Genomic DNA, 15,289 nt, shown 5'->3' on the forward strand with positions numbered 1-15,289 from the left:
GTTTGTTAATCATCTATGCCTGGCCACTTGGGTCCAATAGGAACTTGGCCTTGGAACTTACCTTTTCCAGGGACTCCTTCTCATCTCTGAGGTCAGTCAATTCTTCCTCCAGGGACTTCACCTTGAGCTCCAGCTGTCTGCGGCTCTGCTTTTCACTTTTAAATTTGGACTGTGTTTGCTCAGAGGCTTCTCGGAGCTCTAGGACAGAGAAGGGAGACTTGACTGTAGATCCAGAGTTCTACAATCCCAGAAGCTCTTTCAAAGCTGCATGCTTTAATCTCCCAATACTACCACATGAACGATCCGCCCTGACCTGCAATAAGAATCAGCACGCCCTGCACTGACTCTGCAGTCAGCCCGTCAACCCGGAAAAGGTAACTTCTGTATGCATACACCTCCTTCCACACATGCAACGTAGGAGAGAATGTTCCCTGGACAGTCAGAGAACACCTTTCACACTGGTCACATTGCTATACAACCACATGGGGTGTCTTTGTCGAGTAAAGCTCAGGTGCCTTCTCACTGCCTGGGTAACACTCTCAGCTTTCTTGGTAGCTAGGACATTTGATCAAGAATTTGCTTTCCAAATATCCCTTCTCAAATAAGGTTGGGGGTGGGGGTTATCTTTTAATTTAGTATACTAAAACTTGTCTCAAAGCTAGCTCTTGAAGTAACTGTCACAGGGAACAGTCAGGGGAACTACAAGAGCAGAAGTGAGAGATCTACATGACATTCAAATCTAAAATTGTCCAGTATGTTTGCTTGAGGTGGCCAAGTAGTGCTTTGTAAGAGAAGGGATGCATCCTCAAGAAATCACCTTCCCAATGCTGCCAGTAATTCTGAACTTTGTCTTGGACAGGGAAGTGTGCCTCCAACACGCTGATGCTGTCTCTGTCCCTGCCCACTGGTCCCAGATGCCTTCCACACAGGCTTCTCTACACCAGGATATGAGTCAACAAGCCGGCACTCACAAACTTTTAGCTAATCAGCATGTCTTCATCACTCCCTTGTGCCAAGCATTGAACACCCTTATATGGAGGAAGGGATTTTACAAAGAATAAATCACTGCCCTTGCCCTCCAGGGACTTATATTCCAGAGAGAAGAATAGACTTATAAATGATGCTTATCAAAGGCTATTTCAATGACCAGAATAATGCACTAAGAGATAAAAGATTTTAAAGGAAGATCAAATAGTCTAGAAAAACCTGGAGAAACTTGTGAAAGAGGCAGATTTTGGAAAGGATTGGAGATACTACTGATGGCGAGCACACCAAATGATGGTTACACCACCCTAAACACAATTATTCTAAGAGAAGATCATGATGAAAAGCAAAACAAAATGAGCAGAAGAGTAGCCAGCAGGACTGTTTTATGGCAGAGCTCTGGGCCTTGAGTCCAAGCTGGCACACAGCAATCCACTCTCCAGGAACGAGTTTCAAACCACAACAGGAAGTGCTTCTTCAAAGTCCATGAGTTATGAGTCAGTATTTCCTCAAACAGAGAAACAGTTCGACTCATTACTTAGAACTGAGTTGAGGGAGAGGGTGTCTTCCTGTAAAACAATCGTGTAGTTCTTCCACCAGTCCCCCTTGATGCTCAGTCCTTCATGAGTGACATGAACATTATGACATAGGAACTGACAGGAAGGAAGCCATTTAATGCCTTAAATTTAAATGGCAGTCTTGCTGGCATTCTCCTCTGAGAACTTACCTGAGAGGTCAGCCTGGAGTCTGGTGACCTGGCCCCTGAGAAGATCTGTCTCTTTCAGGCTTTCTGTCAGCTGCACCTGCAGCTCTGTCTCCCTTTTCTGGCGAGCCGTCATTTTCAGCTGCAGTTGAGAGACCTGTGCAGTGGCTGCTGCTAACTCTTCTGTCACCTTGGCCTGAACAGTGACAAAGGGTGACATCACTTAAGACCTAGGCATTCCAAGTACTGATTCAACCTCCAGTGACTCTAAGCTAATGGAACTGGTAAACAGGAAGGGAGAAAAGGATACTTTTCACCTGCAGTGGGCTAAAATCAAGTCTTGAAAACATACCAGTGTTCAGAGTGAATTCTGTTGCAGAAATCTGTTCTTAGGAAATACTACACAGCCAGATGTGGCACATAGCTAAAATCCAGTACTTGGGAGGCTGAGGCAGGAGCATAAGGAGTTCCAGACAAGCCTTTGTTATGTAACAGAGCTATTTCAAAAGCACACAAAGAAACAAGGACTATCTGTGATGACAACAAGTTTGTTGCAAGGCTGTTCAATGCAGCATTAAGTTATAACAGAATGCAAAACTAACACAAAACACTGAAGAGACTAAGCAAGGAAAATGTAAAACACTCATCCTGTGTGCTGTCAAAATTGCTTTTGAAAAGAATACTCAGCAGCATGGAATACAGCAGGAACCTACTGCTAAATGAAGAATACAAGTAGATTATCAAATAGTATTTTAAATATTATTCTGTTTTTGTAAAATGATCCATATGTGAAGGAAAGAGCTTGCAGGCATTTTTCATCAATAGCCAATAGTTCTAGAGAGAACTTGGGTGCTTTCTACTTTCTTCTTGTTGATTGGATTATATTTTATGTAAGTCTTTCAAAACGATGGTTCATAAATTAATCTTTAATAATGGTCTGTTGCGAACCAAAAAAATCTGAGCACAGGGGTCTTTCCTGAGACTGATACTCTAACCAAGGACTATGCATGGAAATAACCTAAGACCCCTGCACAGATGTAGCCCATGGCAGGTCAGTATCCAAGTGGGTTCCATTGTAATAGGAACAGGGACTGTCTCTGACATGAACTGATTGGCCTGCTCTTTAATTACCTCCCCTTGAGGGGGAAGCAGCATTACCAGGCCACAGAAGAAGACAATGCAGCCACTCCTGATGAGACCTAATTGACTAGGATCAGAAGAAAGGAAAAGAAGTCCTCCCCTATCAGTGGACTTGGGGAAGGGCATGCATGCAGAGGGTGGAGGAAGGGAGGAATTGGGACGGGAGAAGGGAGGGAACCACGGGGGGGGGGATACAAAGTGAATAAAGTGTAATTAATAAAGAATTAAAAAAAATAATGGTCTGTTGCTCAAAAAATTTTTAAAGTATTTAAAAAGTAAATAGTGAGAGTCCTCCACTCTATCCAGTTCTGCCTTGCCTCATATTGATAACCACACAGAAATGTTTTTTTCAGGAGCTTGCAAGATGGTCCAAGAGGTAATTTTCAGGACTGGTAGGAAGAGAAAACTGATACTGGAAAGTTGACCTCCACATGTGCCCTGCAGCAAATGCATATACACATACACACATACCCACACACACAACACAAAATAAATAAAAATGTAGCAAAAGACATATGTATCCAACTTCATATTTATATAAAGTGATTATTATATACATACTGAGTCTTCACACATTCCAGATAAAACAGCAGATAAGCTATATATTCAATAGTACATATGAGTCCTCTTCCTTTTTTTTTTCAAATGTGTATCATATTCTACTGTGTGGATGTAAGATAGTTTAATCTGTACGGCAGCACATATGGAGTGTTTCTAGTCCTTTTCATTACACCAATGAGCATCTTGGATCCATTTTATACAATGATCCCCTTTGTGGTCAAGAGCCCTTTAGAATAGTCCTAGATGCAGAACTTCTAGATCAAAGCAAATCCATGTACAATTTTGTATATCACTAGTTCTCCTCTGTCAGCTATTCTAAATGTTTCATCATCCACTGCCAAAATTTCAATCAAGCTGGTGAGAAATGGCATTTGTGCCACTTTCTAACATTTCTATGCTAGACAAGTACCAACTTTAAAGAGACTAAATATTCTCAGGGAACTTCCGATGAAGGTGAAATGACCGAAAACTATCCCAAATGAATAACAAACTAAACACAGCTGAAGTAGCAAATTAGACAGTCTTAAATTCCACTAAGAACATGCTCATTTGTTACATGGCATAACAGAAATTTTCTGTTGATTCTATCAAAAGAATAAATTTAGCTTCTTATAAAGTATAATAATCTCACAACTGTCAAATTATGAAGACAAGTAATTGGATTTTTCTTCTTTTTGTTTCCTTTTTTTTTTCCCCCGAGAGGATCTCATTATGTAGCTCAGACTACCCTTGAACTACAGATTCTCGTGCCTCTGCCTGGCAGAAGCTGAGCTTATAGACATGAAACATCACCCCTAGTTCAGTCATTGTTTTTGAGTCAACTTATTGCAAAACATTTAGTAAACACATCTAGAGGTGATCAGTACATGACAATCTGTTGGAGGGTCTAAGTCTCTTCCCAAGAAGTTCACGTGTAGGACTATACCTCAGCTCAACACTTCCCAACCTGGGCCTTCCTCTGTCCTGTTCTTTTACCTTCTCTTGTTCAGCATGCAATACTCTTGCCTGTGTGTTTTCTGTGGCTGTTTGAAGTGAGTTGTTCCTCTTCTCCATCATCAAGTTACTATGCTCAACATACCTGAGACAGAAATAAAGGCAAAGAAAACATTTATCAAGCATTGAATGTTTGACAGGTACAAGGCAACCTACTCAGTTCTCCTAACATTGCTCCATGCCGTCCTCAGAAACAATCTGAAGGGAGCTGGAGAGATGGCTCCTAGGTTAAGAGCCTTTGATGATTTTGTAGAGGACTCAGGTTGAGTTCCCAGAACCGACATGGTGGTCTGCTACCATGTGTAACTCCAGTTTCAAGGGATCCAGCTATCTCTTCTCTCCCAGGGCACTGCACATACATGATGCACAGATATGTAAGCCAAACATCCAAATGTATATTTTTTTTAAATCTTTAAAAAAAAAAAATCAAGCAACCTGAAAGAATGTAGCTTTCCTGAGACCTGCAGAAATTAACCCTGCTACCTGCAGTGACTAAGGAGGTGGCAATCTGGGCCACAGATGACTCACTCTGCATAATGAAGGGAGACATTCAAGGGTGCATGTTAATGGGAGAAAAGAAAAAGGGGCTAGAAAGACTGTTAGGGAAAAAGAAGAGAAGAAGCCACTCTTCCAATCCTATCCTGTGAGAGACAAAAACACTGGACAAGAGAAATATGGGAAAAAAGAACTTTTTCAAGTAAAATACTGATTTGAGACTATTTCTGTTTACCTTTCTACCTCCCACAAAGCCCAAAAGTATGAAATGATTGTGCTTTATGAAATCAATGAGGCTCTGGTTGAGCTCTGATTGATAAAATAGCCCACACAGAAAAGAGTGGATAATTTTCTATACAACACCATTTTCAGAGATGAGGAAGCTAGGCCTGCAGACATAAACAAAATACCCAAAGCCACCCAATAAGTGAAGGGCAGAGCTGAAAGTCAAACACAGGTAAGTCTCATACCATCCACAGCCACCTCAGCTTTTACTGCTGAAGCAGAACAAGTAATTGACACAGGAGCAGAAAGAGAAATAGTTGAAATACATGCGGAGGAATAGGTTGCAGCTCAGAGGTATTCTGTACTTGGTATGTGCAAGGGCCTCAGGTTCAAAAAACAAAACAAAAATGTAGAGAAGAGAGCTGTGATTAATATACTGCCTTCAACAAATGTGTATTATAGTGGAAAATGCACACTAGGCCTTTGTCTACCCTCCCCAGCCTTGTCCCTGCCATTACCTCTGATTTCGTTCAATGAGTTCACTGATCTTGTCATTCTGCTCTTCTATGCGACTGCTTTTCTCAAGGAGCTCCTGTTTCAGTCTCTCATTTTCCTAAATCCAAATATACAACTCTCGTGGTTAAGTGTCTTAAAAGTACCCAGTAAGTATCTGGAAGGTCCCACTTCCTATCCACTCCCTGCCTCCTGGGCTGCAGCTGCAACAGAACCAGCCATCTGATGGCCTGCTACCATGCCTTCCCTGCCAGGAAAGGCTGTATCCCCAAGATGTGCAGCTAAATAACGTGAACCCATGAGTGGCCTTCTGAACACATTTTGAAACAAACACTAAGACTTACTTCCCCCACAGACATAACTATTAAAGGAACAAATTGAATTATACCTAATGGATTTTAATCACTAGGCTAGATAGGCTGAAGATTGAGATGGTCATAAAATGAAACAAGAGTTTAAAATAGGGCTAAAAAGCAATGTTTCTTTTTTACTACATACAGCATAAGTCATTTTGATTTGTAGAATGTAGTTCCTAGCTAGGTCCCACCTCCTTTTGCTCAAAGAGACCAGTTGCCTCAACTTCTGCTACCACTCCTACCTGCCACAATGGGCTGGCTGTATGCTCTCAAACTAGGATGCAAAATGAACCTTGCTTCCTAGAGTTGTTTCTTGTCAGGTAATTGGTCACAGCAATAAGGAAAATTACTAAAACAAAAGTATAAGTCACAGAGCCAAATTAAGCCACAATAGTTTTTCCAACGGTAGAATTCAACACATGCTATTTCTACAGTGAGGGACAGACCTTAAAGGGTAGCACCCTGAGGAGGGAGTGTGGACAAGCCCTCCAGGCTGTGCTGTATTCCCAGTCGTCCTCACCTGAATGATTCGCTGGATGTTGCTCATAATCATGCTTGTTTCCATTGTGACTGACATGCTAGGAAGAAGCATGGAATTGCCAGAGCTATGCTTCTGCAACTCTTCAACCTGCAAAAGCAAAGCCAGAAAGACCCTGTGAACAAGTATAAGTGAGGAAATACAATTCACCCAGGACTAATCACTTTTTTGAGAGAGCTAAAAAATTTCTGAGACAGTATCTAAATGCACACTTGCTTCCTCCTGCTAACTTGATCCCAAAATAGAGATAACCCCTTTTCTAGGGAAATGGCTAAGAACTATGAATACGGGAAACCAAGGAAGAGTTTTCTTACAGTTGTGGCTGCTCCTGTTTACATCTTACTATTGCCCACTTCCTACCCCCCTTTTAATATTTTATTATCTCTTTTTAAAATTAAAAAAAAATGTTTTTAGATTTATTTTATGTCTTGAGTGCTTTGCCTGCAAGGATGTATGTGCACCATGTGTGTGCCTGGTGCATCAGAGATGAGAAGAGGGCCATCGGGTCTCCTGGAACTAGAGTTATGAATGACTGTGAGCCACATGTGGTTACTGGGAACAACCTGGATCCTCTGCAAGGGCAGCAAGCACTCGTCATCAGTGAACTGCCACCCTGCCCTTTATTTATTATCTCTTTATTACAACTCCATACACGTAAACAATGTGTCTTTGTTATACCCACAGCTACTTATTTAAAATAGTCTATTATCATGTTTACATATAGAGTGCATGAATACAGACATATACACCTGTGTATGTACAGAAGTCAGAGTATAATTACCAGGAGTCAGTTCTCTTTTTCCATGATGAATTTCAGGAATCAAATTCTAATTGGTGGGCTTATTCAGCAAGTACTTTTACCTGCTAAGCCATCCTTTGGCCCAACTGCACCATTTTCAACAGAGCCTCAGCTCTGACTCAATCACCTTAGTCATGAGATGATCCATTTTATCAGCCACTTTGCTGACTGCCATTCGAATTTCAGTGTTGTGTTGCCTCGCTTCAGTCATGAGAAAGGACATCATGTCACCTGATCCTAAACAGACATGAAAAGGAAACCATGTGTGAAAAAAGCAAGGGCAGTTTTAGCAGAGGAAAGAAAGGATCATGTATGAGGAACTATGATAGGTGATTTCACATTGTCAAGAGAAGACATTGAAGAGAGGATAAAGACAAAGGGGCTCCCAAGCTACTAATAACTAAGTTAAATTTCTGCAAAATACTTCAAGAGCTAAGATACGGTCCAAATGCACATTGGTCCAAATATTTCCACTTTGGACTACTGTAATTCCAACGTTGTTTTCCCATTCACCAACTGCATGCCAGGTATTGCAAAGACACTAGGAATACAGTCATGAATAAAATATGATTCCAGATCTTAGCGGGCTACAGCTGGGAAACTGACATATAAACAAATCATTACGAGTGTTTTAAATTCAAGATGGGCATGGTGGTACATGACTGTAACTCACTAGGCGCACAGAGGATTCAGGGTTCAGATCAGCCTGGGCTACAGGAGATGCTGTCTCAAAAATATTTTTTAAAGGAGGTGATTTCAAGTGTAGAAAAAAAGACCATGTACAAAGTACAAAAGTAGCATCTTAAAAATAGTATTAAGCTTTATTGTGATGAAAATATGTAGTTGTGTCTCCGGGAATAGTGATGGAGAGGTGGGTGAGCCAGAGGAAATGTCAGGCTGCAGAGATGCAGAAGTGTTTCAAAGATGGAGAAGTGACAGGGCTCCAGGCAAAGGGTACATTTAGGAAGCCCTTCCCACTGCAGAACTTCAGCTGAGCTGTTGGATGTACTTGTTTCCTCTTGCCACTATCCTGATGCCAAAGTGATTACCAAGCAAAAGACAAGGTGCACATGTCGGCAGGAAAGCAACACATGGGACACATTTCACTTGCTTTGTTTACAGAAGATGTCTACATTTGCTCAAGTGCATAAAAGACATACAAAGTTACCCAAGCAACTGTAAGAGAGGGCAGAAGGTTAATGACAAAGAGAACACTTTATCCCATTTTGTATTGCTTGACATTTTTACTAAAGTGAATTACTTTCCTAATTCATAATGTTTAACAAAATAGTTTTCATCTGAGTAACTAAATGCCCATAGCAGTCTGCCTGCTTCCTCCCAGTACCTCCACTGTTTGCTCTTCCACTATCTGCTTTAAGCTGTCACTCTGACAGAAGAATTTAAAAAGCTGGTAGGGGAGCATGGCAGGAGAAAGCCCATCCCATGGGCACAAAGGGCCTTTGGGGAAGATGCAAATGTTCTAAAAACAGACTGTTGTGATAGGTTCACAATTCTGAACATTTCCTTAAAAAAAAAATCCTGGGGTCTGGGAAGTGCTCAGCCAGTAAAATGTTTGCTCCACAGATCAAGGACCTGAGTGTGAATCCCCCGCACCTATCTAGATTAACTAAAAAGAGTTGAGCATGGTTGCGGACACCAGTAATGCCAGTACCGTAGGGTGGACACAGATGGATCCTGAAATTTCCCTGGCTAGCTGGTCTACCCAAAATGGCAGGTTTCCAGTTCAGTGAGAGACCTCATCTCAAAACAATAAGCTGCAGAACAAAAGAAAAGACATCCAATGCTCTGTTTTGGCCTCCACATACATGTCCACAGGTGTGCATAGCTGTGCATTCATATATATGCACACATATACACATACAGAACATGTATTGTATTGTCTTTGAATGATATGTTTAAATTATATGGTATATAAATTACATCTCAAGCTGCTAAAACAAACAATGGAAAGAAAGAAAGAGTATAGAGCTGTTAGAGGAAAAATGAAAACAGAATGGGAAGGAGGAGAGCCCAGCAAGGGCAGATGAGAAACTGGAAGGAGGAAGTTATCCCTACCTTGGAAGTGGGGAGCCTGAGACAGTGGTGCCGGGCACAAGGGCCGAACAGGCTGCAGCTGGGAGGCAACTGAGGTCGCCTGGGGATATGTGTGGGCTTGCACACCTGCATAGGGCTGAGAAAGTGACAAGTTACTTGCTTAGTTTCCTATGATAGAACAAAGCAGATAAACAGGGAGGAGGCTTGGTGACTAAGGCTGGAAACGATGAAATAAGAGTGAGGCAGTTGTCTATGGGACTTGATGGTACCTGGTCACTCCAGTCCTACCCAAAACCTGAGGAACAGGAATCCTGGGTCACTACCTAGTCCTCTGGTAATATGATTTAATGAAGTGGGAATTTACTTCCTACTACCAGGTGTATTTTTAAGGCAAATTTAAAACTAAGCAAATCTTGTTTAGTTTTTTTGAAGAAAAAAAAAAAAAAACATTTCTTAAAATTCTAAACTAAACTAGCCAGCTTCCTGAATGTCTGAGGATGTTTCTCCACTGCTAGGGTCTTTTTTCATTTAAAAGGATTTTGTTTGTTTGTTTGTTTGTTTGTTTAAATATGTATGCATGTGTGTCTATGTGTGGGTATGTACAAGTATGTGAGAGTTTCTAAGCCACCAAATATGGTGAATTCCTAACAGCTGAGCCATCCATTGCTCACCCCCTAGATTGTTTTGTTTGTGTGTGTTTTCAAACATGGTTTCATATAGCTCAGGCTGGCCTCAAAATCACTATAAAGCTAAGGATACTCTTGCATTCTTGATCTTCCAGCTACCAGCAACCTCATGCTGGGATTACAGGTTTATGCCACCATGTCCAGTACCCTTGCAAGATTCTGAGGCTTATCTGAGTGACCAGCAGATCTCATTTTTCTGAACTGGAGTATCAACTGTGAAAGGAAGATGTATTGCTTTATGGGATTTGCTATGTGCACTAAATGAAGGGATACAGGCAAATTAAGTGCCTGGCAGAAGGCTCATGCTCCATAAATATCAGCTGTCATTTAAAGGAGAGTCATTCTTCCCCATAGGAACACCAGATTATTTCCCAGGAGTTGGCCAATATCCCAGTTTTCTTAGGGCCCCCAAAAGATTCCTTCCTCCCACCCCAGACATCAAGAAGCAATCTCAAGAGAATTATGTCCCATTCCCAAGAGGTAGGGTAGGTGGTTTTTGGCCGTTTGATGGGTAATGGATCTTTGTTGTCATTTAAGGGGGTTGGTTACAAGTTGTTGTTTTTTGTTTTTTATTTTTAAAAATTTTTTTTAAATTTTATTTTATGTGTATTAGTGTGAAGGTGTCAGATCCCTTGGAGTTGGGGTCATAGACAGTTGTGAGCTGCCATGTGGGTGCTGGGAATTGAACCCGGGTCCTTTGGAAGAGCAGACAGTGCTCTTAACCACTGAGCCATCTCTGCAGCCCCTGGTTACAAGTTGTTAATGGAGGAGACAAGTAAAGGTGGTTAGACTCAGGGATTTCTTTCTCTTTCTTATACTTTCCTCTATTCTTTCTTCCCTATCAATTGCTAGGGGACAGGGGGGGTGTTAAATAAAGAAAAGGGAAGAATCTAGAAATAATAGGATAAAAGGGTAGATTATTGAATCTACTTTTAAACTAAAGAGCATCAACAAGCCAAATGTTTTACGTTGGTGTAGATTTTTGTGTGTTGATAAAAATTTAAGGTTGTTCTCACTACAACCTACTGTTTATATTCAACTCTTGTTTGGGGTACTGTACCTATACAACTCATTCACAAATGCAATGTGCCGTTCTAGTCCTTTTGAAAGCTGCTCTTGCAAACTGTGTAGCCAGTCAATCAACCTGAACTCTTGTTAGGTGCTAGTTTAGCTAATTACAGAAATACGCTTTATTTAGCCTCCTGTTAATGTTTTCAAAGTTAAACAGACAATAAATACCTAGAAACAAGCAATGTTTGCCTATTCAGATACACTATAGATAGAGAGATCTACAGAATATGGCATTTAAATATGTTTTAATAATAAAAGGCTTTTTTTGACAGTGAGACACGCCCTGCTCCTGGCAGCACCCCATACCACTTCAAAGAAGATGATGGGCACTGAAGAACTTCCACATGGAGTTTGCTTCAAATGTGCCAAAGCTAACCATCAGGGGGAAAAAACTGCCCTTGCCTCAACTGCTGATAGCATGCTGTTCAAACTGTGGACAAGCCAGACACAGAGAAAACTGACTTTCGATTTTGCCAAGACCAGGTAGGCCAGTCCTTCAACATTCCTGCTTCACAAATAAGTCGTCAGATATTCTGGGCTGCAGACTGGAGACATGGATGCTCCTACACTGCAGAGGAATCTCGGGCGACTGTCCAGGCAGCCAGCTGTTGGAGTGACGCTTTGTGCACTACGTAAAGATTACCCTTGTATTACTCAAATGCTGAGTTCTGTGCTGACAGAGATCGGACCACAAGTAAAACCCTAGTACTGTCATTATTATAAAGCATCTCCTGTCTCAGTAGTTATTATAATTGGTCAGATAAAGAGCTGAATGGCCTATAGCTGAGGCAGGATTAGGAGGCAGAGAGAGAGGGGTTCGCAGCTGGGAACTGGAGATGCAGAAGTTCCCAGCCAAACAGACAGAAAGAAGCAAGGACTAAAAGACTGTGGCGGGACATGCCAGACCAGTATTTGCTGGGTTAGAACAGCTCAGAATCTGCCCAGCTATAGTGCCCCAAAGCTAATAATAAATATAATAAGTCTCTCTGTGTCATTATTTGGGAGCTGGTGGTCCAAAGAAAGCCCCATTATAGAGAACTGCTGCTATGTAAAATAGAGAGAAGGGGTCTTCTATGTTCATACAAGAAGAACATAAATTACATCTCATGCCTAAGAGGTTTTTAAAATAACCTTGTCACCTGAGGGCTGGGTGTAGTGGTGCACACCTTTAGTCCTAGCTCTCAGGAGGCAGGAGACAACCAGATCACTGAGAGTTTGAGGCCCACCTGGTGAGGTGTGTGTGTGTGTGTGTGTGTGTGTGTGTGTGTGTGTTCAATTAAATATAATCCAAATGCTGGTTTCTGTACTGGCAGAGATCTGGTTAGAGGTCGGACTTTGGCTTTGTAATTGTAGACCGCAGGGAGCGCTCTGTGTCTTTTTATTTTTAGATTTATTTGTCTATTCATTATGGATGTTTCGTCTGTACACTGGAAGAGGGCAGCAGATACCATGGGACTACAGCTACAGACAATTGTGAGCTGTGCGTGCTGGGAATTGAACTTGGAACCTCTGCAAGAATAGCCAGTGCTCCTAACTGCTGCTCCATTTCTCCAAAGGTTTTGTCATTCTAACTCCTCAGGCAGGCATCATATTTTGTAAACACTCCCTCCAATACCTTCTGATTGGCTTAATAAAGAGTTGAATAGTTGAGGCAAGAGAAGATGGCAGGACTTCCGACAAAGATAGAAACTCTGGAAAGGTATCTGAGGCAGGAAGATTCGCCAGCCACAGAAGAAGAACAGGTGCTGAGGCAAAAACAAAAATTCGTGTGTGTGTGTTTGTATATATATGTATGTATGTATGTGTGTAATACATAATAATACATACATACATACATACACACATATATACATACACATAAGAAGAGAGAGAGAGAACCAGATCAGCCAAGACTATATAGTAAGACCCCCTCTCAAAATAACAAAAAAATTAGAACAGGTGGTGGCAGCGGCAGTGGTAGCGGTGCACGCCTTTAATCCCAGCAATTAGGAGGCAAAGGCAGGCAGGATCTCTGTGAGTTCGAGGTCAGCCTGGTCTACAAACAAGTTCAGAACAGCCAAGGCTACACAGAGAAACCCTGTCTTGAAAAACAGACAAACAAACAACAACAACAAACAAACAAAGTAGTTAATTAAAAATAGTTACCTGGAAGTTGTGAGCATTTCCAGATACAGCTGAATGGGAATCGAGGGGTGCAGCTTGCAGCAAGGCAGCAGAGGGTGTTTGGAGCCCAGAAACAGATGGCTGATGTGCTAAAATAAATCAAGATATTTTTACTGTTATTCCTGTTTGCTTCTTGTGTCAATGCAAAAATACCAACTCTCATCTTGAAAGAAATAAAAGATAATTTATTTTGGAGCCAAATATGTGTGATCATGGCTTGGGAGCACAGACTCAGATTACTCCAAATTCCATGTTTTTACACAGTTAACAGTTGTATAAAGTTTTCACAAATTTCGATGCTTTTTAAATTTAGTAGGGGAAACTCCAGGTAGGAATGTTCCAGAAAGGCAGAAGGTCTTAGTTTCAGACCTCAGATGCTTTCTAACCACATTCTTAGCTTCTGGATGGTGGAGATTAGTATTCTGTACATTCTGAAAGATTTATCTAGTAGCGTCAGAGATATTAGGTCACACACAGAGAAGGGCAATAATGGCTTTTAAGTGTGCTAAAGATAGCACAAGATAATTTACAGTTGGTCTCTGAACCTGCTGGATCCTTGCCTTTCCACAATCACTGGCATTCTTATCAGTCAGCCAGCCATACAGAAGGGTCAGTGTCAAGTGCGGCTCTTTCCAGAAACTTTCCTTCACTTAGAAATCAGAACTAGCACCTGACATTCCCAAGCTTTAAACCAGAGCACGCCCTTCCCTTAATATCCTGAAGAAGCCCCATGGGCATCCCAGCAATGGACGGAAACAATGACTCAAATCCCATCAGCTGACACAAGTGCAAAATAACACACACCGAGCTGTCTCTACAGCTGAGCACAGACTTCCAAAAGAGATAATGCAACACAGCAGAAAGCACTACAGGCTGAATACATCGAAGCCTGAAAGTGTTCCACTTGGGGACTAACTGGCAAGTTTTAGTCTCTAACCCAGGCCCCAACATTAACAATGCAAGCTAATAATCTAAGGAACACTGATGAAAACTGATTCAACTCAAGAGCCCAGCCTTAGAGTCCCCTTCCTTACCCTGTGAGGCCATCTGTGGTAACACCGGCTGAAGAGAAGACTGAATGGGCGGCGTCACTGGGGGCTGCCCAGCCCCTCGCAACACATTTGCATCCTGAAAGAAGCACAAGGGTTGGTCACTAAGTGTAAGCCTTTGGCTGACGACAAAGGCTGCCCGTCTCTAACTCTGCTCACAAGACAGGATTCCTAGTCAAGAAAGAGGAAGAAAAGGCAGGCAGAAAGGCAGTAGTCAGTGAAATAAGTTATATGGAGGAAGCACTCAATTACGCAAGAGAGTACAAGTTTATAAATCATTAAGCAATGATTCTTACAAATCATTCAAGTAATTATACACAGTTCATTTCTACAGATGTTCTGTTGGTGTTTGATCATTTCCAGCAGCTAAACTGACAGTTCTACAGAACAAACTCACCACCAGCTACCCCACGGATCTAACTTGTTCCCACAAGAAGAGCCTCTTACAAGGAAAGGAATTGCCAAGCAACTTCAGACCTCAGGGCACCCACAGAAAACTGGACAGAGCAGGAGTCACTGCACTTCACTAGCAAGCTGGCTTTTGTAATGTCCTGTCCACCTAGGCTATCTGTCCTAATTCTGTTGTTGTTGTTGTTGCTTGGTGTTTTGGTTTTTTTGAGACAAGGTCTCTCTATGCAGTCAGGGCTATCCTGGAACTTACTCTGTGGACTAGCTGGCCTCAAACTCAGAGACACTCCAGTCTCTGCCTCGAAAGTGCTGAGATTAAAGGTGTGTGTCACCACACCTGGCTGTTTGTTCTCATTCTTAAAAGTTTTAAAAATTCATAAAACCAAAGCTGTAACTCTAAGCAAAGCTGCTCTGTATTCCTGCTTCATGCAAGGACACCAAGTCTGACACATGATTCCTGTGACTATTATTTGCTGTGCTGTGGTCTGGGGCTGTCGCCTCTTGATCGTTCTTATACTTTTGAGCTTTCCCCAGCCCCAGATGTTCTCTT

The 15,289-nt window shown here is 41.8% G+C and overlaps 1 protein-coding gene across 4 annotated transcripts in view; it reads right to left on the bottom strand.

Annotated features, from left to right (window-relative positions):
• The window catches only part of Fkbp15 (FKBP prolyl isomerase family member 15), a 56,912-nt gene that overhangs the window by 12,363 nt on the left and 29,260 nt on the right, over window positions 1-15,289 (bottom strand). For 3 of the 4 annotated variants that reach the window (XM_060381155.1, XM_060381154.1, XM_060381153.1), the window contains exons 13-21: window positions 14,317-14,410; window positions 13,265-13,371; window positions 9,384-9,498; window positions 7,435-7,544; window positions 6,491-6,598; window positions 5,620-5,714; window positions 4,364-4,466; window positions 1,712-1,883; window positions 62-198 (exon numbers count right to left, since the gene is read on the bottom strand). In XM_060381155.1, the coding sequence (XP_060237138.1) occupies window positions 62-198; window positions 1,712-1,883; window positions 4,364-4,466; window positions 5,620-5,714; window positions 6,491-6,598; window positions 7,435-7,544; window positions 9,384-9,498; window positions 13,265-13,371; window positions 14,317-14,410 (1,041 nt within the window). The remainder of the gene's footprint in view (window positions 1-61; window positions 199-1,711; window positions 1,884-4,363; window positions 4,467-5,619; window positions 5,715-6,490; window positions 6,599-7,434; window positions 7,545-9,383; window positions 9,499-13,264; window positions 13,372-14,316; window positions 14,411-15,289) is intronic. The other variant, XM_060381156.1, reaches the window with a different exon arrangement.

Source organism: Meriones unguiculatus, chromosome 3 (assembly GCF_030254825.1).
Source record: "Meriones unguiculatus strain TT.TT164.6M chromosome 3, Bangor_MerUng_6.1, whole genome shotgun sequence".
Lineage (NCBI taxonomy): Eukaryota > Metazoa > Chordata > Mammalia > Rodentia > Muridae > Meriones > Meriones unguiculatus.